General features: G+C 38.5%; 1 protein-coding gene across 1 annotated transcript; it reads right to left on the minus strand.

The window, feature by feature from the left end:
• Positions 1 to 5,382: 5,382 nt before the first annotated feature.
• Positions 5,383 to 9,787, minus strand: LOC117429758 (ornithine decarboxylase antizyme 2-like). Its single transcript, XM_034049592.3, is given in 6 exon segments — positions 5,383 to 7,477; positions 8,255 to 8,340; positions 9,086 to 9,258; positions 9,473 to 9,553; positions 9,555 to 9,624; positions 9,720 to 9,787. Coding segments are annotated over 6 exon segments (609 nt in total). The 3' UTR covers positions 5,383 to 7,346.
• Positions 9,788 to 10,055: the final 268 nt, after the last annotated feature.

Genomic DNA, 10,055 nt, shown 5'->3' on the forward strand with positions numbered 1-10,055 from the left:
TCCAAATGCTCTTCTTCACGCATGAATGACGGTAAGTTTAATACTGTAGTTTGCATTGCATTCGTCTTATTTGAGGAGCCCTGCTAGAATGCCGTCATCGAGTTTAAACACGGTTATTTTAAAGTACAGTGTTTTTTTTGTTTGTTTGTTTGTGTATTACTATCATCAGAAACTTAAGATATAGGTCCCAATTTTGAGGCAGACTTCCAGAACAGTAAAAAACTAGCATGAAACTTGTTCGCTCCATACTTCACCATTCACTAATTTGGTTAATTCACTGAGGCCTTCTTGACAGTAAATTGTCTCACAAGGACTTTGGAAACCTTGCAGGAAAATCAATCAATCAATCCATCTTTATTTTATATAGTACCTTTCATAGTGGACCAACATCTAACGTCATGCGCCATAAACCGATTGCAGCTGGTTCAAAATGCCGGTGCTAGGATCCTTACCAGATGTAAAAAACATGCTCACATTACCCCCTGTCTTGCCCAGCTGCACTGGCTACCTGTAAAGTTCAAGATCGTTGTAAACGATGCACATTACACTGAAGCAATTCTGTCCCTATTTAATTACTAAATATCTCTACGTATATTTGTCATGCCACTGATGGGTTTTCTCTACATACAGGACTGACCTAGTTTGTAGTTGTAGATACTGGAGACAAGGGTTGTTAATTGAGTTTTAAGTGTTACGTTTTTTTGCCTAAACGTTTAGCTGTAAAAACCCATTTGCATGGCAGATGTAGATGTTGACTAGAGTACATTGCAAGATCATTTTCTTATTCAGCATTCATCATTTCCATATACAAATAAATGCTGTACACACGTACTGTAGTCTTCTACACGTACACCTTGTAATTACAGGGCTTCTGAAGATGAGTTTTCTGATCTTGCAAACAATCTAGATGTATTAAAGATTGACATTTAGGAATGAAACTGAATCTAAAATGCCTTAATGCTGATCCATTTTGTCATGACACAGATACCTGGAATGTGTTATTTTTATCCTTAGGGGGGATATATGTTACTGATGCACTTTTTATGTCACAATTAAAGTTTCATGGTTGAAGACTAAGGATCATATGATCAAATTACAGCTTTTTCGATCTAATTTACAGTACAGACCTGTTTTTGCTGAGTTCACCAGGCAGCATTTTTCCTCTACAAATTTAACAAGAAACCTTTACCATTAAAAGTTTTCTTCCAAGTACAATTACATGCTCTAATACCAAACTAGGTAAAAACAAATTGCCTGTTTACGGAGAAAGAGCTGAAATTAATTTATATAACAGCAATCAACACGGATCAGCCATTAATACCAGGTGTTTTTTTTTTGTTTTTTTTTAATCTTTCATACACGCAATGCTTGCACACACATCCCGAAATCTGCTGGAAAATACAGTAATCGCTTACATCCATTTATTGAGCTTAGAAAGTAATAAGGTTAAAAACAGATTAATGACCAAAAACCTTACACATCTGATATACAAATTATTATACGTAGGGCCTTACAGAATTTACGGTCCATTTTTGTAAATTTCACAGTCAACGTTTAAAAAAATCTTAAATGTGACAGTTTCAGCTATTTAAATCTTAAATTTCACGGTGGCGTAACAAAGTATGAATATGAAGTTAAAAACGGCAAAATATAAACATTAAAAGCCCTGAAGTTAACAAAAGCATGTGACTAACAAAGTAGAAACGCAAAGAAAATGAAACTGACATCCAGAGGATCGTTCTGTGATTGGTGCGTTTCTGTTATTGTTATTATTAAAAAAAAAAAAAAAAACTGTTCTGGTTTTAAATGGCATTGTATGCAACAGTAACTCAACAACTATTCTGAAATGCTGTTTCTCTTCATTCCCTGTCTCTGCAGTGTAAATACCAGTCCATGTTTAGACACAGCACACTCTGCATTCACAGAGTTTGTTAGAATTGACAGACCGCACCGAGCTAGGGACGGGTAGCTGGACAACATATCCAGAGACTATTTGTTTATTTATTTTCTCCTGCGGTGCTTTTAAAGTTTTTTTCTGCTCACACTACTACTTGGTATATATTTGCTTCCAAGTTATTTTACATGATCCACTACAATAATGATTGTAGCTCTTTTTGATTTATTTTGGACACTCATTTTAAAATGTAGGTCTAATTTGACTCGCCTGACGGGACTACCAGTTGAGATCAGGTCATACTAAACCCGCCCCGGATGCCCGTGTCTACCAATCAGTGAGTAGAGCCCAGTTATTGGCTGTTGTCGTGTCAATCAATAAATCCTGTCCAGTTTATATGATGAGCTTACTTTTTTAAAATGAAACTAGCTAACAATCGCATCAAGAACCTGTAACAGTACATATAACTTCATTGGATTTTAGAGCAGGGTAAAAGCACACAAAACAGGCCAGATTTCACAGTGCGGAATGAATTTCACGGTCCGTGTTTAGTTTTTCACGGCTGTGAAATGGGTAGGGCCCTAATTATATGAATAAGCAGACCATGCAACACACACAAGATTGGGGGGGGTGATATTTGTAACGTTTAGTCTGAAAGTTGTAAATGAACTGGATTGTGTGGCTGCTGTCTCTCTAGAAATGAGGCGATGTATCTCAAGTGATATATTGTGAAGAGAAGATTTATTTTTTATTTTATTTTTGTTTGTTTTATTTTATGTTAAATTTCCGTTGGTTCTGTTGTGCAAATCTTTACTGCTGGGTGTTTTATTTTTTTCTTTCTTGACCTTTTTCCTGGTGGTAGCCATTGACATGTTGCACGAGCCCCTTCTATAAAGCACAAGTTTTACTGGCTCAAGAGTTAGCCCATTTTGAGTGATATGTTCGACATTACTTTAAATATGGGGGGGAGGGGTCGAGAAGGCTATTTAAATATGGGGAAGGGGTCGAGAAGGCTATTTAAATATGGGGGAGGGGTCGAGAAGGCTATTTAAATATGGGGGAGGGGTCGAGAAGGCTATTTAAATATGGGGGAGGGGTCGAGAAGGCTATTTCTGAAATGTGGTTTGGTTTAATAAATATGTATACCAGCAATTGTGTACAAGAACAAGACAGACAATAAAATCAAAGTGCTTCTTCCTAAAAATGCCCATGATCTCAAGGCTTTAATAGATCAACATACGAAAACCATTATTTCTGTTCATTTTTGCCTAGTGAAGTGCTTCAGCGGGACTGGCACAAGTCACCGCATCCTGTGATTTCTCTGCTAGCACTGTAAAGGAGCTGGCAGCTAGGATTCTACAGGCTCAGGTCATGCAGGGTCCATTCTAATACAGAGAAAAATGATAAAAATCAGAGCAACAGAACTTAGAACTAGAGTCAGAATGATTGGAAACGTCAGTAATTCAAAACAAAGTGACAATTAAAGCTACTTGCCCTTTAATATAACCATAGCAATGGCAGCGAATTCCACCAGTCTGCTTTTAAATATCTGTGCGCTTCAGAGGGGATTTGCTTATCTCAAGTGCAGCCACATCTAAAAGCAGAGGGTTAAGCTGCTAGACATCAATGGGGAATAAGGTATTTAGATCCCTCTTCTGTGTTACAGCCTGCTTCCAAAAATAGAACAGGAAAATCATCCAGCAACCGAGATTGGGCCAATGCCAAGAGTGTCGCTTAGATTTCCATTGGCTGCTGTGTGCGCTGATCTGCACGGAGATCAGACTAAGGAGCAAAGCTGGGTATTAAATGCCCTTTAGCTCTCAGTGAGCTGGATTGACCCTGCTAATTAGTAGGCATGATATATCAGTATGTCCTGTTTCGTCCATAACCACAGATTATTCCTCCTGCATTCTCGATCCATCTCCAACACTCCATACACCCTTAGTAAACCAAGTGATTGTCATACACTTCATTATCATTGAGGCAATGATAATATACTATTATTAGAGCCGTACCCATTTCACAGCCCTGAAAAGCGTGACACGGACCGTGAAATTCATCCTGCACCATGAAATCCGGTCTGTTTTGTGTACTTTTACCTTGCACTAAAATCCAGTTAAATTATATGTACCGTTACAGGTTCCTGATGCCATTATTAGCTTGTTTCAATTTAAAAAAGAAAGTTCATCATTAACTGGACAGGATTTATTGATTGACACTTGACAACAGCCAATAACTGGGCTCTACTCACTGATTGGTAGACACAAGCATCCGGGGCGGGGGGACCAAATTTCACATGACACCGGCACACTCGCTCTCTATCACATAAAATAAATATGTCAGTAATTTCAGACTTCATATTTAGATTTTTTAGCCTCTGGATATATTGTCCAGTTACAGACTCGTCCCTAGCTCGATTCTGTCTGTCAATTCCAACAGACTCCGTGGATGCAGAGAGAGCTGTGTCTAAACACGGACAGGTATTTACACTGCAGAGACAGGGAATGAAGAAAAATAGCATTTCAGAATAGTCTTTAAGTTACTGTTGCATACAACGACGTTTAAAACCAGAACCGTTTTTTTAATAATAACAATAACAGAAACACAACAATCATAGAGCGATCCTCTGGATCTCAGTTTCAGTTTTGCGTTTCTAGTTTGTTAGTCACATGCTTTTGTTAACTTCAGGGCTTTAAATGTTTATTTTTATATAGTTTTTCACTACATGTTGGTACTTTGTTACACCACCATGACATTTAAGATTTAAATAGCTGAAATAGTGAAATATACAATGAAATGTACCTTGAATTTGGCAGGGCCCTAACTATTAACTGATTCTCACCCAAAATTAGGTTCACCCAAGAATGAAAATATTGAACATTCATGACTTTATATTCAGTAGATATATTTATGTAAATAACATAGTTTTAGTGTAATGTTTTAACTTCCACCAGCTTCACATGGGGTGCCTTCACAAAGTATAAAGCAGCTGAGGTAGTTTTTCAACTCCAATATTTCACTTTTGTTTTTTAAATAAACACTGATAACTTCCCAGGCACGTTTATATAAAATAAAAACTGACAATAAAGGGCCATGTGGCAGTGAGGACTTGAAAGTGCTGGAAAAGTAGTCAGCAGGCTGCATGATTTCTTATCGCTTTCCTGTTTTAGTGGTATTACAGCCACAGTACTGTATCAAGTGGACATTTTTGCCCGCCTTCACTGGTTAAGTGCACAATATGATATGTATCACACAATACGTTATCTTCGTGATGGGTTCATTTGTATGATGTGTAACAGTCACACAGTTGAAAATGAAGTGGAGACAGCTTACTGTACCTTGAAAAGTGGAGTGGCAGAACAAACAGTAAAATGGTTTCCTGGTAGGTGCTCTAGCATCCTGTGGTTTTTGTTGTGTTGGATATTAGTACCTTTGCTCATTCCTGTGGTGTTACGTATTGCAATTTTTGTACAAATTAACTGAAAACATTTCAAGTAACATTTTATTGAAACATTTCTAGTGGCAAAGCTTAATTGTTTATATATACACTTGCAACAGCCAAAAAAATAAGATACATATGCAGAAAACTTTAGAAGTAAAACTTAATAAACTTTATTTGTAATTATAGTTTTGAAATTCTAATATACATAAAGAGCACATGGTGTAAATCTGTAAACAGTGAATTAAAATAACAACTATAATAATAAATCCAAAACAGAAAAATAAAACTCTGGGTAGTTGATGATAAACTATTCTTAAATGTTTATCTGTCACTGTTTAATAAAAGCTGAAGAAACAGATGACCTAAAGCAAGCCCACACACGTGCAAACCAAGCCTCATCTAGTAACCTACATCCAGACATTATACATTTGCACACTAAATTGATAGTTACATGCTTGTTATTGATGCTCGTCTGAGTTAAGGATAAGAGTGCTGGGGAATGTAGTAATATTGCAGTTTTGTTTTCTTCGGCCAGTTATGATATATACTCCAGATGGGCACGCTTGAGTACACAGAAACTAAATGAGCTTGTGTGCACGCAAAATGAATCCTGTGAAGTCTAAGACATAAAGTGCATGACCTTAGAGGCTAAAATACATTCAGATGGTAGGAAATTGTAGGATCCCTATAGAATCTGCATTGAAGTATGTACAGGTTTATGGGGACTGTCTTTCTGTGGCATACCTGCCGCGATCGACTCTTCAGCTGTGAATGTGAGAAAATATGTGGCTTGGATACAAAAACCACTCTAGCTTTGTCATTTGTTATCAGTAATGGCAATGCTAAAATATCAAGTGCATGTTACAAAGAAAACAGAAAGTAGAAAAAATGCCCTTTTGGTTTTGTAGCTTCCTTCATTGTATCATTGATCCCCAGCCTCAAGCTTACAGTTTGTTATTCTACTACAAGGTACTGTACCTCGGACACCATTGTAAATCAGACTAAAAATGGTATTGTACTGCATGCCCCTCCCCAGCAGGTGTTACTATTGTACTGGAATCATCAATTAAAGGCAAACCTCAGATCCTATGAAAACGTACTATACAAAATACACTTAGAGTGCCACCGAGTTTATCATTAAACAGAAAAAAGGACAGCGGCTAGTTCATTTGAATAAGGCTGTTCACGTGAATACATTATAAAGTCTTGATCACTTCATTGGAATTGAACAGTAAGTAGTGGCAATTTGTTTATATCAATGTACTGTTTAAAGATGCAGTTTGCCAATACCACTGGGTACGAAAATGCACTGCCTAATTTAGAACATAAGAGAGTTATGATTAAATGAGAAGAGGCCATGTGGTTCATCCAGTTCCTAGTAGCTGGTTGAGCTTCATTTTGTCAGGTCAGGATCCCAATGATTCTACTTACACACTTCCATGTTGCAGTAATGCAAACATGTAGTTTTACTTTTTGGTAAGAGAACATTTGTTTTAAGGATTTTCGGGGGAATAGAGCAGGGATTTTTTTTTCTTCTGTGTCTGTTTCTAGGGTAAATGCAGGTAGCTGACATTGCAGTGATCACACCTCAAAGTCAACTGTATGGTACTGTTATCAAAAGTGCCCCCTCCCCTTCTCCCTTTTTCTGGTTAAGACTCCAACTCCTATGACATTGAGCATGGATGAGCAGGGATAGACAGCCCTTCCAGTCCACGTCTTTATTCAGACCCTGGCAGTAATTATTACACTGAACCCCCCTGATCACTGCATTATAACAATTAAACCTGTAACGGGTCAGCATTGCCTGCCCCCGAGATAGAGGTCCTTCAACACAAGCCCGGTTTAGAGAGTGAGGTGTGCATCTCCATGTCAGCTTCAGATGCTTTTGAGTTGTTGTCTGTTCTGAACCCAAGATTTGCCTTTAACTGTGCATTCTTTCAATGCAGTTTCTACACAGCATTAAAGATTTCTGTAAAGAAATTGGAGAGCTAAGTGTTTTGTAGGAGGTGTTCATTCTTCATCTGAGTTGTTGTGATCCAGGGGGTACACCATGAAAAGGATGTCAGGCCTGGGGGGGACTGAGGGATGGCCTGGTTTCACAATCTCAAAGCCCAGATAGTGGAAGGTCCTGGAGAGTGACACTGAGACACAAGAAGACAGTCAGCCACCAGACTGCAAATACTTTTACAACAGGTATTTACAGGACATATCATGTGCTAATGGAGAACCAATAGCACAACACAGCTCACTTCAGTTCAGCGATTTGTTCTTGAATGAAGAATGTGTGCTTTATAGTCCATCCATAACTATTAAATAAGCAAAGGTGCTAAATTCAGAAATACTAAAAGAAATGTAATTAATTAAATGACAACATTTTGACTAGAACTCTCTGTTGAAATGCGTTTAGATTTACATACTTGTATCACATGGAGTTTTATAGTTGGTATGAATACATACTCTCCATAGCGCATTCAATTTGTCTAATAGTTTAGCATTACATGATCATCTCATCTTCTTATGCGTCACAAAAAGTAGCCATTCAGGACCGTCACATGTCTACATACATACATACCTTATTGCTACTGGCATATCAGGCACATGAGGATCATATTGTGATATTAGTGTCGATACACCTAAAAAGCAGCCAAATAAACTTTATGGAGTTCTTACACCAGAAAGTTTATTTTGAATTTCAGTACATCCTGAAGTATAACAAAGTTTGTTGTTTTGATGATACCATTTATAAGCATCAGCTGAATATGTATATAAAAAAACGACTTTTTTACTTCCCGTATGTGGACCAGCATGGTTTTTCCTTTTCTTCAATACATCTCGTATAATCTCTTCAATCCCTTTGACATTTAAAACATCACTTTCTCTCTTTCTCAAATTTCAACAGATAATAAAACATGACTTACTTCGATCCTCCCTGGCTTTGTAAAAGCAAACAAAGACATAATTCACTTTGAGATTCTCTTCAGCAAACTCCAGCAACACTGCCAACCTGTCAATAAATTGAGAGCCACAAACAGAGTTCAAACATACTGGATTATATAAATCAAGTGTTTTTAAATAATATGCAAAATGACAGCTGCTCTACAAATCCTCCATTAGCTCCTCCGCTAGTGTCACTAGAAATCCATCATCACCAATGCGTTTGTTTGTAAGTGGTTTGTTTCACTCTTCTGCATAAATAAACCAATTTGTACATGGCTGTCGAATATGTATAGGCTATAAGATAGCAGCACTGCAGAACCACAAAGTGGTGGGGCTCAGCTGTTAAAGACATAAGGATATGTTATCCAAGTTTCAGGATCTGGAGCCAAAAAAAAAAAAAAAAACAGGTTCCAGGCAATCCTGTTCCAAGTATACAGAAACATAACTGGGTAGTTTTAAAAGAGTAGCTTGGAATGTCTTTCGAATTGATTGTTTACAGTTGCTTTTCTTGATTCTGTTTGCAGTCATTCCAAGTGGTTCCGAGTTCTATTTCTCCAATATTGCATGGCATTGAACAGACTTCCTCACTGCATTCAATTCACGTGCCTGTGTGACCATGCAATTCTGCTACCACCTAATCTCTCAAGCAGAACTGAAAGGTCAAATTGTCCCATAACTTGAATGAAATGAGGAAATCAGTTTAATACCAGGTAAAAGCAAATAGAGAGGAAAACTCAGAATGATGATAGAAATGGAAGAAGTCAGTGTAAATGACTTTTGAAGCTCCTTCCTGTTTCAGTAACAGGACTCACCCCTCCTTGCTGCCCTCAGGGAGCCCCCCTTCTGGGATCTCTATAAAGAGGCTGTCGTTGGCCAGCACAGTGTCCCAAGAGGAAGAGCGCTGCTCCGTCAGCTTGTACTGAAAGCGGATGATGTGGGGCTTCTCGTTCAGAGGGAGGTCTTGTGTAACTGTGAGCTTCTCGTCCTGAGGACAGTTTGATTAATAAAATTGAGCTTTTCATTTTTTCAGCTGTTTTAGAGAAGGTTAGAAATGTAGTGAACTGTTAAAGAACTATTTAACCTTAGAGAATGTTAACACAAACACTCCTGTCCTTAAATTCTTGTGAATAGGGAGGAATAAATATCAATGTTTTGCAGTGAAGTTCACTGCACTTGTCTACTAGTATGGGGTGTATTACCTTGTGAAGGAGCACTGTGAGAGAGTGATCCCTGCCAGTCCCTCGCCCACTCGGGATCTTCACTAGTGGGTGAGGGGCATCAGGAGCACCACAGAGGCCCGGGAGCCTGGTTCCTGGTGCACTGCAGCTGGGGGGTCAACAAAGAGCTACCACTGCAGAGAGAGAGAGAGAGAGAGAGAGAGATCTCAATATGCAGCACCACTCAGCCAACACGTTATTATCTGCATTTACTCAGCATTCAACCTACACTGGAGATTCAGGAATTTGCTGGGTCCCCATCATACACCTCAGCCCTCTGCTTGACCAGACCCCCATGGTTGTTGAGTGCAGTGGGCTGATGCGCAGGCTGCTTTAGTCATAGAAGTGATGTCACTGCTAGAAACTATGACAGGCAAAGCCACGAGGCTCTGACAAAACAAGTGGGCTTGAAAACATACTAGCCTGTCACTTTCTGTCCAATTTATTGGGTTTTTTTTCTGTTCTATCAAGGTTTTCCCCATCTGCGTCCAACTCAATAGCCTCGGCTCAGCCACAAAGTTTACTTTAGAACACACAGTGAAAAATTCTAGATGGCATGAGCAAA

The sequence above is a fragment of the Acipenser ruthenus genome, chromosome 21, assembly GCF_902713425.1.
Source record: "Acipenser ruthenus chromosome 21, fAciRut3.2 maternal haplotype, whole genome shotgun sequence".
Taxonomy (NCBI): domain Eukaryota; kingdom Metazoa; phylum Chordata; class Actinopteri; order Acipenseriformes; family Acipenseridae; genus Acipenser; species Acipenser ruthenus.